This window comes from Balaenoptera physalus, assembly GCF_965194825.1.
Source record: "Balaenoptera physalus genome assembly, chromosome: 5".
NCBI classification, from domain to species: Eukaryota; Metazoa; Chordata; class Mammalia; order Artiodactyla; family Balaenopteridae; genus Balaenoptera; species Balaenoptera physalus.
The window spans coordinates 19,272,162-19,294,556 of record NC_138884.1 but is presented as its reverse complement, the minus strand read 5'-3'; the positions used below and the strand labels follow the sequence as shown (position 1 = coordinate 19,294,556).

At 38.6% G+C, this 22,395-nt stretch overlaps 1 protein-coding gene across 1 annotated transcript in view; it reads left to right on the top strand.

Moving 5' to 3' along the window:
- LOC309660819 (all-trans-retinol dehydrogenase [NAD(+)] ADH7-like) overlaps nt 1–22,096 on the top strand; it is a 49,963-nt gene extending 27,867 nt beyond the window's left edge. The window contains 8 exon segments of the mRNA XM_082461940.1: nt 1,235–1,322; nt 1,415–1,478; nt 1,482–1,577; nt 1,581–1,631; nt 8,730–8,940; nt 9,283–9,332; nt 11,125–11,260; nt 11,998–22,096. Of these exon segments, the coding sequence (XP_082318066.1) occupies nt 1,235–1,322; nt 1,415–1,478; nt 1,482–1,577; nt 1,581–1,631; nt 8,730–8,940; nt 9,283–9,332; nt 11,125–11,260; nt 11,998–12,176 (875 nt within the window). The 3' untranslated portion in view covers nt 12,177–22,096.
- The last annotated feature ends 299 nt before the right edge of the window (nt 22,097–22,395 follow it).

Here is a 22,395-nt window from a genome sequence, read left to right as displayed (position 1 = left end):
TCTTTATGTTCTTTGCGTGTATCTCCAGGTAGGAGTAAAATATGTGGGAAGACAGAAGAGGTAGGAGTGGAAGTTTTAATGCTTTCCCTATCAATTCGATTATGCATTGTATATATCAAAAATGTTAACTCGTCATTTTTGCTTTAAGCTTTTTTCCCTCAGACTACTTGCTTGAATTACTTACATTTGGAAGACTTATTTACTGTTTCTCAACACACAAAATTTTCATTCTTAGATGTTTCCTTTATGACTTTTTCTATCATCCTCAAGCATAAAAGTTTCTCCATTCTCCATGTATTTGATATTTATGTCTTTACTTATCGATAAAATAGTTTGACTTTAAATCTCAACTATTAATCCAGCAGGAACTTGTGTGGGATTGTGGTGTGAGATTTCTAACTTCGAGATTGGCCCACATTGCACTGTGACCCATGACATTTGCCTTGCAGAGGCAGAGGGTGAATGTTAAAGTCACTGATGGCTTTCAGCCTCTCATCTATTTCCAGCATATCATTTCTCACACTTAATCACTTGCAAAAGAGCCATGTAACCATCCATCTAAAGGAGATCTCTAGGAGTGGTATGTTAGTCGACAAGTAAGATGAGAGATAACGCATTTTGTATCTGAACAAATTAATTAAAATATTTTATACGATTCCTAGACAGATTTGAAGATGGGAAAACAAGAAAAATCTCTCCCTGTCTCCTTCTCCCTCTCTCTCTCTATCTCTCCCTCCACCCCTCACTGATTTCAATAATGTCAGCAAACTTACTTAATTGAATAACTATACCAAAACCAACTGAACAGCTGGAGGCTACTCACTGAGGATCTCCACCCCTTAGTTTTACCCCTTTGCTTTACTGTGCTTCAAAGTGGAATTTTTTTTACAAATTGAGTTTGTGGCAACACTGCGTCAAGCAAGTCTATCAGTGCCATTTTTCCAATAGTATTATTTTTTAATTAAGGTATGTACATTGTTTTTTTTAAACACAATGCTATTGCATACTTAATAGACTACAGTATAGTGTAAACATAATTTTTATATGCACTGGAAAACCAAAAAATTTGTGACTCACTTTAGTGTGATGCTCTAGAACCAAACCTGTAATATCTCCAAGGTATGCCTCTACTTTTAAGAAATTCTTGCATGTGGCATGAGCTCAATTCACATTCGTCTATTTCAGCCTTTAATGTTAATTACCAATGCCTCATATCATGATGTTTTCCCTCTAGGTGACAAAGTCATCCCCCTCTTTCCGCCTCAGTGTAGAGAATGCAATGCTTGTCGCGACCCAGATGGCAACCTTTGTATAAGGAGTGAGTAGGTTTCAGTCACTTTTCTCTAATGCCATTTAGTTGTTCCTGTGCTAATTTTTGAATTGAATTAATATGATCATTTGATGTATCAAATAGCGTTACTGGTCATGGAGTCCTCGCTGATGGCACCACCAGATTTACATGCAGGGGCAAACCAGTCTAACACTTCATGAGCACTAGTACATTTACTGAGTACACGGTGGTGGATGAAACTTCCGTTGCTAAGATCGATGATGCAGCTCATTCTGAGAAAGTCTGTTGAATTGGATGTGGATTTTCCACTGGATATGGGACTGCTATTAAAACTGGCAAGGTAAGCAGCAGGGTGGGCTAGTTCCTTCTTTTTTATTTTTTAAAATTTTTTTTTTGAAAAACTGAAGCTTTTGGGGAAAAACACTTTTGAAAACATCTCATGTACAGACTGTTTCTACACAATGCCAAATCAACTGGAAGAAAAAAATTCAGATTCGAAATTTTATTTCTAAATAAGCGCTCCCATTTACAATTGCAACAAAAAGAATAAAATACCTAGGAATAAACCTACCTAAGGAGACAAAAGTCCTATATGCAGAAAATTATAAGACACTGATGAAAGAAATTAAAGATGGTACAAACAGATGGAAAGATATATCATGTTCTTGGATTGGAAGAATCAACATTGTGAAAATGACTATACTACCCAAAGTAATCTACAGATTCAATGCAATCCCTACCAAAGTACCAATGGCATTTTTCACAGAACTAGTACAAAAAATTTCACAATTTGTATGGAAACACAAAAGACCCCGAATAGCCAAAGCAATCTTGAGAAAGAATAACAGAGCTAGAGGAATCAGGCTCCCTGACTTCAGACTATACTACAAAGCTACAGTAATCAAGACAGCATAGTACTGGCACAAAAACAGAAATATAGATCAATGGAACAGGATAGAAAACCCAGAGATAAACCCACACACATATGGTCACCTTATCTTTGATAAAGGAGGCAAGAATATACAATGGAGAAAAGACAGCCTCTTCAATAAGTGGTGCTGGGAAAACTGGACAGCTACATGTAAAAGAATGAAATTAGAACACTCGCTAACACCTAACACAAAAGTAAACACAAATGGATTAAAGACGTAAATGTAAGGCCAGACACTATCAAACTCTTAGAGGAAAACATAGGCAGAACACTCTATGACATAAATCACAGGAAGATCCTTTTTGACCCACCTCCTAGAGAAATGGAAATAAAAACAAAAATAAACAAATGGGACCTAATGAAACTTAAAAGCTTTTGCACAGCAAAGGAAACCATAAACAAGATGAAAAGACAACCCTCAGAATGGAAGAAAATATTTGCAAATGAAGCAATGGACAAAGGATTAATCTCCAAAATATACAAGCAGCTCATGCAGCTCAATATACAAAAATCAAACAACCCAATCCAAAAATGGGCAGAACTAAATTGACATTTCTCCAAAGAAGATATACAGATTGCCAACAAACACATGAAAGGATGCTCAACATCACTAATCATTAGAGAAATGCAAATCAAAACTACAATGAGGTATCACCTCACACCAGTAAGAATGGCCATCATCAAAATATCTACAAACAATAAATGCTGGAGAGGTTGTGGAGAAAAGGGAACCCTCTTGCACTGTTGGTGGGAATGTAAATTGATACAGCCACTATGGAGAACAGTATGGAGCTTCCTTAAAAAACTAAAAACAGAACTACCATACGACCCACCAATCCCACTACTGGGCATATACCCTTAGAAAATCATAATTCAAAAAAAGTCATGTACCACAACGTTTATTGCAGCTCTATTTACAATAGCCAGGACATGGAAGCAACCTAAGTGTCCATCGACAAATGAATAGGTAAAGAAGATGTGGCACATATATACAATGGACTATTACTCAGCCATAAAAAGAAACAAAATTGAGTTGTTTGTAGTGAGGTGGATGGACCTAGAGACTATCATACAATGTGAAGTAAGTCAGAAAGAGAAAAACAAATATCGTATGCTAACACATATATATGGAATCTAAAAAAACAAACAAAAAAAATGGTTTTGAAGAACCTAGGGGCAGGACAGGAATAAAGACGCAGACGTAGAGAATGGACTTGAGGACACGAGGAGGGGGAAGGGTAAGCTGGGATGAAGTGAGAGAGTGGCATGAACATATATACACTACCAAACGTAAAATAGATAGCTAGTGGGAAGCAGCCGCATGGCACAGGGAGATCAGCTCGGTGCTTTGTGACCACCTAGAGGGGTGGGATAGGGAGGGTGGGAGGGAGACGCAAGAGGGAGGAGATATGGGGATACATGTGTACGTATAGCTGATTCACTTTGTTATACAGCCGAAAGTAACACACAAAAATTATACTCCAATAAAGATGTTAAAAAGAATAAATAAAATAAAATTAATATTTTGTTTCACAAAATAAGTATCAATGCTGGTTTGTTAGTTTATTAGGGCTGTTGTAGCAGAATACCATAGACTAGGGGGCTTAAACAAAACAAATTTATTGTCTCACATTCTGGAAACTAGAAGCCCGAGATCAAAGGGTCGGCAGGATTTGTTCTTTCTGAGGGCTGTGAGTGAAAGATCTGTTCCAGGCCTTTCTCCTTGGCTGTCTTCTCTCTATGTCTCTTCGTATCACCTTCCTTCTATGCCAGTCTTTTTTGTCCAAATTTCCCCTTTTTAATAAGGACACCAATTATATTGGATTAGGGCCCACCTAATTACCTTATTTTAACTTGATTACCTCTGCAAAGACCCTATCTCCAAATAAGATCACATTCTGAGGTACTGGGGGTTAAGACTTTAACATATGAATTTGCAGGTTTGGGCGGGGGGACACAATTCAACCTATAATGGTTGGCATATAGTATGAAAACATGAATGCATTTTTTTTAAAGATTTATTTTATTGATTAATTGATAGATTGATTGCTATGTTGGGTCTTTGTTTCTGTGCTAGGGCTTTCTCTAGTTGTGGCAAGCGGGGGCCACTCTTCATCGCGGTGCGCGGGCCTCTCACTATCGCGGCCTCTCTTGTTGCGGAGCACAGGCTCCAGACGCGCAGGCTCAGTAATTGTGGCTCACGGGCCTAGCTGCTCTGCGGCATGTGGGATCTTCCCAGACCAGGGCTCGAACCCGTGTCCCCTGCATTAGCAGGCAGATTCTCAACCACTGCGCCACCAGGGAAGCCCCCATGAATGCATTTTTAAGAGTGATTATTTGGATTCAATTTATGTCACTCTTAATGAATCAAAGAAGTGAGTAGAATAACACACAGTTCATAAATAGTAAAACCATTCCCACAAGCAGTCTCCATACTGTGGTGGTCTCATCCAACTCCGAAGTCTTAAAAATTACCTATATGTTAGTTGACTCCAAATTTATATCTCAAACTCTCTCTGAACCCCAAATTCTTTTGTCCAACTCCTTACCTTACCTCTCCCTTTGAAGGTCTCACAGGTATCTCAAACTGAATATGTATAAAACAGAATTCTTAATTTTCTTCCTCCCTACTGCCCAAACATATTTATGCTCACTCAAATTTTCTTCACCCTTGATCTTCCCTCTCCATTACCTTATATGTAATCCAGCAGCAAGTCCTGTTAATTTTACCTACAAGGTATATTTTAAATCTTTCCATTTTCTTCAACTCACTACCATCATCATATCTTGACAGATGCAATGGCCTCCCTTTTGTAGTCTTCATTACTCCTCTTGACCATCTCCAATAATTCTCCATTTACAAGCCAGAGGAATTTTATAAAACATAAATTGGTCTGCATTACTTCTTTGCCAAAAATCCTTCAGTAGCTTCCATACTTGGAACAATCTCGTCTCCTCCACTATGATCCACTCACACTCACTCGCCTCTCTTGAGATCTGTAAGCCTGCTGAGCTGTTCCTACATGAAGACATTTACACAAGCTATTCTGATTGTCTGGAACACTCATCTACCGAGCCCTTGTGTAGGTGCTTCATTAACATTATTCTCAGATTAAAGATAACCCACTTGGGGCTTCCCTGGTGGCGCAGTGGTTGAGAATCTGCCTGCCAATGCAGGGGACACGAGTTCGAGCCCTGGTCTGGGAAGATCCCACATGCCGCGGAGCAACTGGGCCCGTGAGCCACAATTGCTGAGCCTGCCCATCTGGAGCCTGTGCTCCGCAACAAGAGAGGCTGCGATGATGAGAGGCCCGCGCACCACAATGAAGAGTGGTCCCCACTTGCCACAACTGGAGAGAGCCCTCGCACAGAAACGAAGACCCAACACAGCCAAAAATAAATAAATAAAATTAAATTAAAAAAAAAAAGATAACCCACTTGCTCAAATAAGTTGTGTTTTTTTTTTTCTGTCTACTCCATCTAGGCAGGAACCTCTTTCCATTATTCAAGGCTACACGATTGCTTCATTAACAGTATGTGTCCCAAATCTCAAATTCTTATTATACCTTTAGTCTTCATTAGACCACAAGCTCCAAGAAGGTATGGACCAAGTCTCTATTCACTACAGTACTTAGCAAGGAGCCTGGACATAGTAATGACTTAATAAATAATAGTTGGAAAAAAAGAGATGTATGAATGAATAAGGAAAGGGATGTCCAAATATGTGGAAGAATAAAAAGGTGAGGAGCTTGTGGAAAATATACATATGGGCGTTGAAGCAGATTTATCCCAGACATAGGTTCAAGACAGGTCTGAGATCTATGAATGTATTACATTAGCATGCATGTACATGTCAATGACATATGTTAGTAACCACTTGCTTTTAAATTTCTTTGGAAAATCTTGGTGCTGGAACATTCCTCGAGACCTTCCACTAAGAATTTTCTACCAAGACAGAGGTGAGAGAAGGGACATTGGATATGGTTTTATGTTAGTATTCTAAGTTTTTTATTGTACTTGATATATTGGTACCATATTAGTACTTGGCTAATATATTATTAACCAAGACATTCTCCACTTTTAGGTATAATTTTTTACTGGAAGCTATATCTTAAGGCAAATTACTTGAATGAACACATATTCTTGCCTTTGCCTATTTGAAAATAGGTCAAACTAACAGTATGAGGATGTGTTGGTGTCCCCCAAGACACTCTTTTGATTTGATGATTCACTAGAAGGATTTATAAAACTCAGAACAGTTATTATACTCATAGCTACAGTTTGTTACAGTGAAAGGATACAGATTAAAACCAGCAAAGGAAAAAGCCACATAGGGTAGAGTCCAGGAGAGACCAGGTACAAGTTTCCAGTTGTCCTCTCCCAGTGGGGTCACATGGACAGAGCTTAATTCTCCCAGCAACAATGTGTGACAACACATATTAAGTGTTGCCAACCAGGGAAGCTCACCCAAGTCTGGTGTTTAGGGTTTCTATTGTGGGAACAGTCATGTAGGCACACAGCACACACAGGACTGACCTCAGCTACTCAGACTCCAGTAGCATCAGGAGTTAAGCTGATGGATCAAAGCCCCAGACATATGAAAACAGGGATTCACCGTAAGTCACACTGTTAGCATAAACTATCTGGAGTAGCCCAATGTCTCAGATGTACAAAGACACTCTTAGTGGACAGGATATTCCAAGGACTCAAAAATTATCTCCCAAGAGCTGGTTAAGGTCCTAAAGCTCTTTGGAATAGTGAAATTTAAGTATTTATTAAAGATCATGAAGGGGATCAGAAGAGTAAAGAAAAATAATACTGAAAAGTGGAAGCTTACTATATTTTAAAATACAAAATAATAAAATATTATTTAAAATAATAAAAAATTTTAAGTGACCTAAAATTGACACTCTTATTTTAGACTATAACTTTCTTCTATAATAATGATATGGATAATTCACTATAGATATTAATCTCCAGTTCCCATTCTGTAGAACAAGAAGGTTGGGAAGGAAGAGAAGTTTTTTTTGTTTTTGTTTTTGTTTTTCAGGTGGGGGGACATCTGAAGTTAGCAAGAGACTGGGGCCATGATCCACTTAAAGGCTTAGAGTCAGGGTGACAGGAAGGTCAAAAATTACAACTTTCCAGATGGGTGATGGAGTCCTAGGGAGAAGTCTTTAGAGGCACAGTTCCCAGGTGGTCAGAAATATCACACTTCAGGGCCACCACAGCCTAAGGCTTGCTAGAGATTAAATAAGGAAGGCTGAAAGAGGTCCCAGAAGACAGTGCTAGAATCATAAAATTCTAGATTTAGAATCCAACCATCAACAAAAAATTTCATCTCAGATCTAGATAATAAAGCTAGCAGATAAACTAGTAGAAAAGGTAGAGAACGCCCAGTTTCGTTTCTGGCATAAAATGCTGACCACAAAGAATCCATCAATAAAGTTTGCTGCATAAATGAGTGAATGACTGAATGATACTTGAGAGAATGGCCACACTAACTTCAGAGCTCCAAATTCAGGAAATGAACTGAGGGGTTAGGACGCCGTAGCTGAAACTACAGCACCTCTGTACCCACTTAAATATCTGCTTATAAATTCAGACATTTCAAAACACATGCATACATAGACCTCCACACACAGGCTATTTCTTCAGGTAATTCCTGCAAAGGAGGACAAAACTGGAGAATCAGGACATCTGACAACACACCCTGCTCATACATAAGCCTTTGCATGTTAAAAAGAAAACGAAAAAAAAAAAAAAAAAAAAAGGAAGGAAGAAAGGGAAGAAGGGAGGGAGGAGAAAAAAGAAAGGAAAAGAAGACAAAAATGATCACAATAAGTTCCATACCCTTTTCGTGGGTTTCCTGGTTTTCAGGTCTCCCTGATCCCTGCTATGAAACAGGATTAGGACTCTACTAGCAGGAAAATGACTTTTGGCTAGAACCTTCTTTACCATAGCACAGTACAGGATAAAAATCCCCCAATTGATTTAACTACATTTCCTTCCTGGAGCTACAGATGGATCATCTAATTGCAACATGGAAATTCAACTTCAATGAAAAAACAATTTATTTACAAATGACTCAGGGTTATGGTTATTAAGAAAATGCTAGTTATACCAAATCTAAAACAGATTTAGCATGGTTTTGTGGAGAAGAGTAATAGAGATCCAAGTGCTTATTTAATCCTGTTATGAGGTTAGATGAGGTTATGGGTGGTGTCCAAGAAGGCTGCAAAAGCTCCCACAACAAAGGCCTGAATGATGTAACTTTTTATCAAAGGTTTCCATTTATCTGCAAAATATTGATTTTGTTCCTTTTCTGTTCTCAGACATTCTGCTGTTTCTAGCTCTCTTTGTGGCATTCTCACAAGAACAAGTCATCCAGTCCTAATAACTCATCATAGTGATCTTCTGAATTTTGTGTTCTAATATTGGAGATACTTTGCAGGTTCCACATTTTAACCCTAGGTCTAACATTTACAGGAACTTGTCTCTCCACAGGTCACCTGTGGTTCGACTTGTGTGGCCTTTGGCCTGGGAAGAGTTGGCCTTTTGGTCATCATGGGCTGTAAGTCAGCTGGTGCATCCAGGATCATTGGGATTGACCTCAACAAAGACAAATTTGAAAAGGCCGTGGCTGTCAGAGCCACTGAGTGCATCAGCCCCAAGGACTCCACCAAGCCCATCAGTGAGGTGCTGTCAGAAATGACAGGCGAGGCTTCCCTGGTGGCGCAGTGGTTAAGAATCACCTGTCAATGCAGGGGACACGGGTTTGAGCCCTGGTCCGGGAAGATCCCACATGTGACGGAGCAACTAAGTCCGTGCACCACAACTACTGAGCCCATGAGCCACAACTACTGAGCCAGTGCACCTAGAGCCCATGCTCCACAACAAGAGAAGCCACCGCAATGAGAAGCCCGTGAACTGCAATGAAGAGTAGCCCCCACTCATCACAACTAGAGAAAGCCTGCATGCAGCAACGAAGACCCAAAGCAGCCAAAACTAAATAAATAAAATTAATTTATTTAAAAGAAGAAAAGAAAAGAAATGATAGGCGACACTGTGGGCTACAGTTTTGAAGTTACTGGGCATCTTGAACCTATGGTGAGAGCCAAGATTAGAGGAGCCACACAATACCCAAGCTACCTTGATCGCACAGGGTAAACTCATTTTCCACAGCTTTACTGAAAGCGACTACCCGTTAAGCAAAATACCTGGTAATCATGAAGCACTTGTGCCTAAGAAGTCAAGCAAAACTTATGTGCAGGTCTGCTTGACCAAAGTATCATATCATACCACTCTCATGTGATCAGACTGCCAGGGAGGGAGTCAACCATCTAGGCAAATTGTTTAAGTGTTAATCTACTTTGTATGTATGGCTTTTTTGGCAAAAGTGATTCCATCTCTTGAACGTTAGCAAGTCAAACAGCACAAAGTGACTCTCTGGAGACAGAGAAGGAGGAGATCCAGGGGTGAAAGGAACTATTCCAAATTTGGCAGTCTCTTCCCTCAAAACCACGATGTAGCCAACTTCTCACTCTATACCTGAGTTTGCTTTCTCCTTTCTGAATTCTCTTAAAATAGGAGCCTTCAACTTTTTAAAATATGCCTCCCTTGTGGCAGTCAGTAGCACCAGACTTCCATTTAAATCTGAGAAACAGGTCAGATCTCCTGGATTGGAAAGCCCCAGCCTGGGATAAGGTAGGGAGGGAGACTTGGAAATATGGGACAAAGTCAATTCTGCTCACAATTGAGTAGGAGACTAAATTCGCTCTAATACTTTTGGTACTTTAGGAATAAGTAGTCTTTAATTTACCACTGTTTTCATTCCCCTTCCCTAGTGTCACTTAGAATTATTCCATAGCAACAAATACCATGTTTACACAGCCAATATGCAATACTGGATATTGCTATGGCCTACTGATTTCCAGATGATACTTTAATGAACATTAGTCTCTGAAAAATGCCAACATCTATTGCTACAACCAACCAAGTATTCAAAAAACTATTAATGAATGACTGGATGGGTGGATGACCAGAAAATGTGGGGTTAGTCTCAGAAATGTAAGCAAGAAAGGGATTCCTTTGTCCCACATTTTAGCATTTGATTTAATTTTCATACTAAACTTTAAAAAAACTGGATTAATTGATTCAGTATAGGTAATTTGATTTAGTTTAGCTCAAATGGCTTTCCAAACCTTATCTGAAGTGGTGATATTGGTCTGAAAATATAGGAATTTCCCCCTGCATTTTGGTCCATGGTAAACTGAAAATGCCATGAACACTGACCACATTAATTTCTACTTTCTGCCTTAAAGGACAAATGTATGAACGAGTTTAATTCATGACTAAAATTGTGTTGAGAGTGTTTTAAAACAAGCAGAGGGACTCCCCTGGTGGCACAGTGCTTAAGAATCCGCCTGCCAATGCAGGGGACACGGGTTTGAGCCCTGGTCTGGGAAGATCCCACATGTGACAGAGTAACTAAGCCCGTGCACCACAACTACTGAGCCCGTGAGCCACAACTACTGAGTCAGTGCACCTAGAGCCCGTGCTCCGCAAAAGAGAAGCCACTGCAATGAGAAGCCCGCGCACCACAACGAAGAGTAGCCCCCACTCGCCACAACTAGAGAAAGCCCGCGTGCAGCAACGAAGACCCAACACAGCCATAAATAAATAAATAAATAAATAAATAAATAAATAAATAAATAAATAAATAAAAGGAAAGTTAAAAAAAAAAAGCAAGCAGAAAGAAAAAGGCATGTGGGCCTAATTTCACTTCATGACTTGGAAACAAAACCAACTACTGGAACTGCAATAGTATGTAGGGCATTTCTGAGCCCATGACATATTATGAGACATGAGAAACAAACAGTCTCCTTCATTCTAAACTCAGATCGATGCCCTTGCATCCTGCAACATGAACTATGGGGTCAGCGTGGTGGTAGAGGCTCCTATATCAGCCAAGATGCTCACCTATGACCCAAGGCTGCTCTTCCGTGGACGCACATGGAAAGGATGCATTTTTGGAGGTAAGAATGGCATAGCCTTATTTGTTTATTGTCAGTCTCTCTGCACTAAATGAGAGGATTCTCATGCTTCCTGAGAGCAGGGACTGGGTATGTTATACCTCTACCCTATTCCCAGCCCTGGAAACAGTGCCTGGTCCTTAGCATATTCCCAAAAGATATTTGGTGAATAACTGAATTTTACTTCTAATTCCTGGGTAATCCATAATCTCCCCACATCACACAAATAGTCAAAGTGAGGAGGCTCAACTTGTACCTCTTGTGTATTTCTCAGTTCAAGTCCTATTTCCTTGAAGGAGCCCTCTCTAAAGAATCTCATCTGTACCAACCAGCCTCTCATTTTTTGTGCACCCGGTACTGTGGAAAGAGAACAAGGCTTGGCCTCACATTGACCATTGTCTGTATCTTTGGTGACCTCGACAAGGGCTGTACTAGCCAAGTGCTGAGTGGGCTCAAGAAAAAATGGGAGAAGAGGAAGTGGAGCAGTGAACTGTAAAGTGGTTTCTCTGTAAAAGGAGCAGAGACATGGAGTAGCTAGAAGTTGTGGGGGCAATAGAGGTTCCTCATGGGGTTTTTGCCTTTGTTTCTTAATATGGGAGAAATACAGCTCATTTGTGTGTTGTTAAGGATAGTCCCGTATGGGGAAAAGGTAATAACGCAAGAGAGAGAAGGAACAAATATAATTAACACATAAAGATCATTCAGTAAAGTCTAAAGAGAACATGTATGCTTACTTACAGGTTGGGAAAGCAGAGATGATGTTCCAAAACTAGTGAGTGATTTCCTGGAAAAGAAATTTGACCTGGACCAATTGATAACCCATGTTTTCCCTTTTAAACAAATCAATGAAGGCTTTGAACTGCTCTACTCACATCAAAGGTTATCTGTTTTTTATGGTTCTCTTGTCTCCTCCCCATAGGTCACTTTTTAAATTTAGTATTTATAAATGCATCTGTTTCCTTCATATTTTATTTCTGATTATTTTATGTAGCAAGATTGATATAGCTGATTACTTCTTCTTCATAGACTTATTATGTCATCGTCTTATATTAACCAATTTTTAAAAAAACTTCTGGACTTCAGTTTTTTGTACTAGATTGATTTCATCTTGGCTATTTTTATTTCAGCACAAAGCTGCTCACTTCTTCAAGTAATGCCACAAAATTTCCTTACTTTACAGTTTTCAAAGTGCTTTTTAAAATGTGTTTTCTTCCAATCCTTGAAGGTTAGGTTTTGTTTGCTTATTTGTTTGTTTTTTAACTTTTGACCTCCTTCATCTATTTCTCCCACCCAGTACTCCTGCTTCTGGCAACCACCAATCTGTTCTCTGTATCTGTGAAGTTGTTGCTTTAGATTCCACACACAAATAAGATCATACAGTATTTGTCATTCTCTGACTGACTTATTTCACTTAGCATAATGCCCTTGAGGTCCATCCATGTTGTTGCAAATGGCAAAATTTCATTCATTTTATGGCTAAATATTCCATTATACACACACACACACACACACACACACACACCCCACATTTTCTTTATTCATTCATTCATCCATGGACACAGGTTGTTTCCATATCTTGGCTATTGTAAACAGTGCTGCAGTGAGCATGGGGGTGCATATATCTTTTCAAGTTAGTGTTTTTGGGTTCTTCAGATAAATACCCAGAAGTGGAATTGCTGGGCCACAGAGTAGCTCTATTTTAATTTTTTTGAGAAACCTCCATACTATTTTCTATAGTGGCTGCACCAATTTACATTCCCACCAACAGTGCATGAGGATTCCCTTTATCCACATCCTCGCCAACACATGTTATTTATCTTCTTGATGGCAGCCCTCCTAACAGGTGTGAAGTGATATCTCATTGTGTTTTGATTTGCATTTCCCTGATGATTAATGATGTTGAGCATCTTTTCATGTGTCTCTTGGCCATTTGGATGTCTTCTTTGGAAAAATGTCTATTCCGACATACACCTTTACTTAGTCAAGCAATATTAATAGCTTAATATGGTCACTTTGAAAAATAGTTACTAGCTATTATCCAAAGAAACATAAATTCTACTCTTAGGAATTTTGTTTCAACTATTACCTTAAGGCAGTGGCTTCTAAATTGACATTTATAAACCTAAGCTCTTCAATTTCCATCGACTTCCACACAGCTCCACTCGAATGTCCCACTTGCATCAACTTCACTCAAAATAATGCTTCCACCAATACATCTTATCTCAGCAAATAATGCCACTTATTCTGCTTTTGCAGACTAGAAGCCAGAGCATCACGTTTGACTCCTTCTTCACTCTTGCTTACAACATGCAAACTGATGCTAAGCTCTGATAGTGCACGGTCCAGTTTTTCCTCCAGGATCCTCCCTCTCATTGCCCATGATTGTTACCTTAGTTCAGTCCAGTAATCTCTCACCTGGACATGTTAACACAGTAGCACGATAATATGTCTCCTGCCTTCTGTATTTTACCATATTAGCCAGGCTTCACTAAGCTGCTAAAACTCAAGTGGCCCCCAAATATCAATGCCTTAGCATGGTTTTGAAAGCCTTTGCTATTGGACCACAACCTACTTTATTAGTATACCCAGTTATTCAACAACTGAGAATTTAGCACCCACTCTATCACAGCCTGTGTGCTAGGCTCTGGGGATAAAGTAAGGGAGCAGGGCTCACCTACTTTTCTCCTTGGCACCCAGAAGTCTAAGCACACTGGACTATCCTTCCTATTCACACCTTCCTAGCATATTCATGCTTTCCCTTCAGCAAGGAAACCCCTTTCCTCTTGTCAGCCTTTGCAATTGTACAGATGCTTCAAGAATCAGCTCAGATACCCATATTCATATACTCATATACCGATTCATTTTCTTTCTGGTTGGGACCTCAGGCCCAGAAGGATTTCCAGTAACAGAATTTACCTCAAGTTTCCTAAACGAGGCAGAAAGAACAATTGCATAAAATGTTCTTGTTTGGAACGTATGGAAACAAATCACTAAAAACCATCATTTTACACTTCAGCATTCGAACTGTCCTGACATTTTGAGATTCTAAGTTACAGAAGGTCTGTGTCACGTGATGGTGACCTGGGCTTCCCTTTTCACATTTCCTCTGCTGTGACCATGGATCTGTTTCATAAATACAAGCAGAAGTACAAGATTTGATGAAGATATATAATCTTTATGAAATAAAGATTTAGTGTCTTATGAGGACCTGGGAATCAGCAGGGCGTTTAGGTCAACAATATTAAAATTTTTAATTTACATGTTCTAAAGCCATAATTATATATTTTGAGATATATATGTGCGTATACAAACACCCACACACAAACACACACTTGGATTTTTACGTTGGAATAGAGATTTTTAAAAAAGACTTTTACCCAGCTGCCACCACTTAGAGCAGATTTAGCATATAAAGATATGGTACGTGTATTTCCTACAGTAATATTAATTTTATGGATAGTCTTTAACACATTGTAACCTTTCTTTTTGGATGTAAATGTAAATATTTTTAAAAAGCACTTGTTACAAATTAACTTGAAGTAGGTTTTGAAATCAGCTCATTGCATGGTGCAAGTTACTTGATTAGTTTAGAAAAGAAATAGTGAAATATAAGGGAGGGCACACTTTAAATGATTAACTTTAAGAATCATTTTATAACTAGATGAAACTGAAAAGCATCCTATAAGGGGTCATGAGGCAATTTGCCAGCATACATTAACATTTCAGAAAATGTCTTTTTGCAATACTACTTAAATATAAAAGTGCAGCTAGAATCATACTGTAATATATATACTAATGTTCAGTTCAATAAAGTAGAATTATAAATCCCTAAGTCCCACTTTACTTAGTAATGACTCATTTAACCAAAAAATGTTTTCAATTTGGTACGACTGCACTGGCATATCTAGCTATATCTATATATATGATATACTTAAAATTCTTAATAAAATTTAAATCTTTTATAAAATGTTTTGTGGTGATATATTTTGTTTGAAGAGGGCAGTTTTATATGTTATAAAGCTTTTATTGACGAAAGTAAAGTATTAAGGCACCTGGAAAACATACAAAATATTTTATAAGAAAAATAAGTAAGGTGGGCATAGCAGAAATAGGAGGTTTCAATATAAGGTTGTCATATAACTTGGACAGTCCTGCCTTGGGAGATTGCAAAAGGTCCAGGTAATTATGAGTCACTTTTACACAATGAATATTTCCCAATGAAAAGTGGCTTGAACTCAAGGGGTAAAAGGTCTCTTTACCAGTTTTTTGGTCTGCTTAATCTAGGTTTAAAAAACAAAGCAAAACAAAAAACAGGAGAAATATCTAAAAACTATATGAAATCCCTTCATCAAGCTGTTTAGGTATGGTAATTCTCAAAGCACTTATAAATAGTCACAGTTTATTAGAAAAAAAAAATATGCATATACACACACACACACACACACACACACACACACACACACAATCTCCACCTGAGCATCATTCAGAGACATTTCCCTCATCCATTAGCAACATCTATAGTTAGGACCCTATGACCTAATTAATGAAGGAAAACTGACCCCCCCAAAAGCATTTTTAATCCATATGTAAAATGGGTTAATGTTTATGTACCTTATCTCAAATTTTGAAAAAACTTATTACATAAGGATAGCAAAAGTTATATACAAATATAGTTACATCAGAAGAAATAAATCCCAAAAGGAATAAACATTTATATTCTCAGATCACAGTTTTTGAAATGAACTCCACTTTATGCCTAGAGCTCCTTATCAATTATATTTTTTAATCATTATGTATGTCACAATTTTATATTTTTAGTATTTATTATGAAGCTTTGTGCAATCATTTCTCACTTCTGAACTTGTCATGGCCAAACAGTGAACAGAAAGACCTTCTACAATCTTGCCAGGGAAACCTGCCTATGAGTAGTTTTTCATTTCATCAGAAAATGCTGGTCCTAAGGAGAGATCAGTAAATTGATAGTTTTTATGTATTTTTCATTTCTAGTCAATGAAGCAATGAAGCAGTGTCAAACTGAGTTCTTGACTATTAAATCAGAGGACAAATGAGTAAGAAATAATTAGAGGCATGTTAAACAAAATATCCAGCTTCTTGTTTAAAAAATAATCTAGAATTTTATACACTTAAATCATGTGTGAAAAGTACTAATTTATTAGGCAATTTTTTTTTCACTTCAACCACGTACGTACCAAGCACTGAGTTAGGTAAACACCTAGCTCACAGCGGTGAGTAAAACAGACATGGAGGGGAGATTCAAGATGGCAGAGGAGTAAGTGTACATGGAATTCATCTCTCTCCATGGATGCATCAGGAATACATCTATAGATGCAACAATTCTCACAGAACATCAGCTGAAAACTAGCAAAAGACCTTGGACACTGAAAAGGACTATAAAGATCCCTGCATAACTGGGTAGGATGGAAAAAAAGAAGGAAGAAGGAGGAGGAGAGGAAGTGGGATGGGACCTGCACCCCAGGGAGGGGGAGCTGAAGCAGAGGAGAGATTCCCGAATGCAGGGAAACCTCTCTCCGACAGGGAACTCGATTGGGACAGAAGGGAAGCATTTGAGCCTGTAGGAAGAGGGTGAAGCGGCCAATCTGTGTCAGAGGGGACAGAATGAGAAATACACAGATGGTCCGTACTGCGGCCCTACAAGCCCCAGACTGGGATGTGTGTTCACAGGTGTGGAAGGGGGCTGGGAGCTGGTGCATGGGGATTAGAGAACAGGCCCAGAGTGAGAACTGCTATTGGTTGTGGGGAGACGGACTAAGGGGACAGGAGGGAGGAAATCTGCAGGGATTTGCCTATGGAGGAAGACTGGACTGCCATGGAAGCAGGGCGCTATTGCTGAGTCACACGCAGGGGAAGAATCCACTATTGTAACCTCTCTCTCCCACATGTCGTCGCCGGCCAACAATAATAAAAGAAGCCCACTCAGAGCTGGCCCTCATGTGCTGGCTGCAGGGCAATTAAAAAAAAAAAGCCATCTCAGGGCTGGCCCTCGCACACCTGCTGCCAGGTGCCAGAAAAACCCCACCCAGGGCTGGCCCTCATGTGCCTTATGCTGGGCACAAGAAAAGTCCCTCACTAGGGCCATATCTCTTGCATCCATGGCCACTGGCTTCCCTGTGCATTTGGCGCTGCTGGGGCTCCCGTGATCCAAGCAGTCATACCACCTCTGCACCCGGTCCTCACAGGGGCAGACCCAAGAGCTCCAAGGCAGTCTCAGGACCAGACTCCTGTGGGCGGACCACATGCAGAGGTGGGGATAAAACCAAAGCTGAACCCCAGGGACATGGTGACTAAGTAATAAGATCAAAAATCTTTCCATCAGCTGTACAAGCTGCAGATTAAATCCACACAATCAGCTAGGAAGACCCTGCATCTATGGAACATCTGAGTAGACAATGAGTGTTCCCACAAATGAAAACGGTCTAGCTCTGGCAGCTTTGGACTTTGGGGCCAGCACACGCGGAAAATGGGCCAGATCAGAGTCTGAGGGGTCCCCACAGGGCCCACAGCAGGTCCAGAGACCAGCCCAGAGGCAGAGCAGGGGCTCTTGGGCAGGCGGTGGTGGGCTGTGGCTCACAGTGTGTGCAAGGACCCTCACAGCAGAGATCCCAGGGAAACATAATTATTAGTATTAATTTTATTATGTTTTGATTCATTCTGTTGTTGGTTCTAGAATTTTTTTTTGGTTTCTTTTTCTTTCTTTTTTTGTTTGTTGTTGTTTAGTTTTTTTTTATTTAGTCTTTTGGGATCTCCATGTTTTATAACATATTTTTATTTTTTATTTTTATTTTTTCACACATTTCTATTTTTACTTTGCATTTCTGTTGTTCTGTGTTTTTCCCCTTATTTTTTTCTTCCTCTTTTTCTTTAATATATGTCTCTCTCTTTTTAAAATATATTTCCATTTCTACTTTGCTTTTCTGTTGTCCTGTTTTTTTCCCCTTTTTATTTTTGATTACTATTTTTAAAGTCATTTTTATCGGTTAGTTCTGTTTCCTTGCTTTATTCTTCAGTTGGCACACTGCTTTGGGTTTTGTTTTTAGGTTTTGTGTTTTTGTTAGTTTGATTGTAATTCTTTGATTTCGTTTTTGAGTTCTTCTATTTGACTAGTTGTTCTCTTGCTTTTTGTTTTATGTGGTTCTGTTTTTGGTTCTTTTGTGTGTGTGTGTATTTCCTTGTTTCTGTATTTGTTTGATTTTGTTTTTAGCATTTCTCTGGGGTTTTGTTTGTCTTTTTTTTTCTTTAATATATTTTCTATTTTATTTTTTTACATTTCTATTTCTACGTTGCTTTTCAGTTCTTCTGTTTTCTTTCCCCTTTTTCTTTTTCTTTTTTTTAAAATCATTTTTGTCGGTTTCTTTTCTTTCTTTGCTTCATTCTGCAGTTGGCACTCTGCTTTGGTTTTGTTTTTTGGTTTTATGTTTTTGTCAGTTTTCTTTTTAATTGTTTGATTTCATTCTTGGGTTCTTTTGTTTGCTTGTTCTCTTGCTTTTTGTTTTATTTGCTTCTGTTTTTGTTTCTGTTTTGTGTGTGCATGTTTCCTTGTTTCTGTTTTAGTTTGTTTGATTTTACTTTTTACCATTTGTCTGGGGTTTTGTTAGTGTTGTTTTTTTTTTTAATCCCCTTTACTGCTGGGATGAGCGACTTGTGGGGTCTTGGTTCCTGCACTGGAAGTCTGGCCTGAGGCTCGGGGCTGGGAGCACCAAGTCCAGGAAGCTGGACCACTAGAGAATTCCTAGGCCCAGGGAAGATTAATCACCAAGAGCTCTCACGGAAGCCTCTAACTGAATCCAGACCTGGCTCCACCCAACTGCAGCAGCTCCCAGCGCTGGATGCCTGACACCAAACAACAAACAAGACAGGAACACAAACCCACGCATCAGCACACAGACTACCCACAGTCACACTAATCTCACAGACAACCGAAAACACACAACCTGACACGTCCCTGCTCATCAGAGGGAAAAGACTCAGCTCCATCCACCAGAATGGAGGCACCAGTCCCTCCCATCAGGAAGCCTACACAAGCCACGGCATCAACCTCACCAGGAGGGGCAGAGAGCAGAAGCAAGAGGAACTACAACCCTGCAGCTTAGGGAAAGGAAACCTCAAATACTGTAAATTAGACAAAATGAGAAGACAGAGAAATAACTTGAAGGCAGAGAAACATGATGAAACCCCACAGGACCAAGTAAATGAAGAGGAAATAGGCAAACTACCTGAAAAAGAATTCAGAGTAACGATAGTAAAGATTATCTAAAATCTCGGAAATAGAATAGGGAAAATACAAGAAAGGTTTAACAAGGTCCCAGAAGAACTAAAGAGTGAACAAACAGAGATGAATAAATAAGGAAACACAAGCTTTAAATGACACAATAGACCAGACAGATTTAACTGATATCTATAGGACATGCCATCCAAAAACAACAGAATACACTTTCTTCTCAAGTGCACATGGAACATTCTCCAGGATAGATCAAATCTTGGGTCACAAATCAAGCATTGGAAAATTTAAGAAAACTGAAATTGCAACAAGCATCTTTTCTGACCACAGCACTATGAGACTAGATATCAGTTAGAGGAAAAAACTGTAAAAAATACAAACACATGGAAGCTAAACAATATGCTACTAAACAACCAAGAAGTCACTGAAGAAATCAAAGAGGAAATCAAAAAATACCTAGAAACAAATGACAATGAAAACACGACAACCCAAAACCTATGAGATGCAGCAAAAGCAGTCCTAAGAGGGAAGTTTATAGCAATTCAATCTCACCTCAATAAGAAAAATCTCAAATAAACAATCTAACCCTACACCTAAAGCACCTAGAGAAAGAAGAACAAAGAAAAGCCAAAGTCAGTAGAAGAAAAGAAATCATAAAGATCAGAGGAGAAATAAATGAAATAGAAACAAAGAAAACAATAGCAAAGATCAATAAAAATAAAAGCTGGTTCTTTGAGAAGATAAACAACATTGATAAACCCTTAGACAGACTCATCAGGAAAAAAAGGGAGAGGAAACAAATCAGTAAAATTAGAAATGAGAAAGGAGAAAACACAACTGGCATTGCAGAAATACAAAGAATTATAAGACACTACTACAAACAACTATACGCCAATAAAATGGACAGCCACAAAGAAATGGACAAATTCTTGGAAAGGTACAAATTTCTAAAACTGAACCAGGAAGAATTAGAAAATATAAACAGACCTATCACAAGTAATGAAATTCAAACTGTAATTAAATATCTTCCGACAAACAAAAGTCCAGAACCAGAAGGCTTCACAGGTGAATTCTATCAAACATTTTGAGAAGAGCTAACACCAATCCTTCTCAAACTCTTCCAAAAATTTGCAGAGGGAGGAATACTCATAAATTCATTCTATGAAGCCACCATCACCCTGATACCCAAACCAGAAAAATATATCACAAAAAAGAAAATTATACACCAATATCACTGATGAACATCAATGCAAAAATCCTCAACAAACTACTAGCAAACAGAATCCAACAACATATTAAAAGGATAATACACCATGATCAAGTGGGGTTTATCGCACAAATGCAAGGATTCTTCAGTATACGCAAATCAACCAATGTGATATACCATATTAACAAATTCAGGAATAAAAACCATATGATCATCTCAATAGATGCAGAAAAAGCTTTTGACAAAATTCAACACCCATTTATGATCAAACCTCTCCAGAAAATGGGCAAAGAGGGAAACTACCTCCACATAATAAAGGCCATATATGACAAACCCACAGCCAACATCATACTCAATGGTGAAAAACTGAAAGCATTTCCACTAAGATCAGGAACAAGACAAGGATGTCCATTCCCACCACTCTTATTCAACATAGGTTTGGAAGTCCTAGCCACAGCAATCAGAGAAGAAAAAGAAATAAAAGGAATATAAGTTAGAAAAGAAGAATAAAACTATCACTGCTTGCAGGTGACATGATAGTATACATAGAAAATCCTAAAGATGCCATCAGAAAACAACTAGATCTAACCAATGTATTTGTAAAGTAGTAGGATACAAAATTAATGCACAGAAATCTCTTGCATTTCTATACACTTACAATGAAAGATAAGAAAGAGAAATTAAGGAAACACTCCCACTTACCACTGCAACAAAAAGAATAAAATACCTAGGAATAAACCTACCTAAGGAGATAAAAGACTTGTATGCAGAAAACTACAAGACACTGATGAAAGGAATCAAAGACAATGCAAACAGATGGAGAGATATACCATGTTCTTGGATTGGAAGCATCAATAATGTGAAAATGACTATACTACCCAAAGCAATCTAGAGATTCAATGCAATCCCTATCAAATTACTAATGGCATTTTCCAGAGAACTAGAACAAGAAATTTTATAATCTGTATGGAAACACAAAAGACCCCGAATAGCCAAAGCCATCTTGAGAAAGAAACATGGAGCTGGAGGAATCAGGCTCCCTGACTTCAGACTATACTACAAAGCTACAGTAATCAAGACAGTATGGTACTGGCACAAAAACAGAAATATAGGTCAATGGAACAGGATACAAAGCCCAGAGATAAACCCATGCACATATGGTCACCTTATCTTTGATAAAGGAGGCAAGAATATACAATGGAGAAAAGAGAGCCTCTTCAATAAGTGGTGCTAGGAAAACTGGACAGCTACATGTAAAAGAATGAAATTAAAATACTTCCTAACACCATACACAAAAATAAACTCAAAATGGATTAAAGACCTAAATGTAAGGCCAGACACTATAAATGCTTAGAGGAAAACATAGGCAGAGCACTCTATGACATAAATCACAGCAACATCCTTTTTGACCCAGCTCCTAGAAAGATGGAAATAAAACCAAAAATAAATGAATGGGATCTAATGAAACATAAAAGCTTTTGCACAGCAAAGGAAACCATAAACAAAACGAAAAGACAACCCTCAGAATGGGAGAAAATATTTGCAAATGAAGCAACTGACAAAGGATTAATCTCCAAAATATACAAGCAGCTCATGCAGCTCAATATCAAAAAAACAAAATACCCAATACAAAAATGGGCAGACCTAAATAGACATTTCTCCAAAGAAGACATA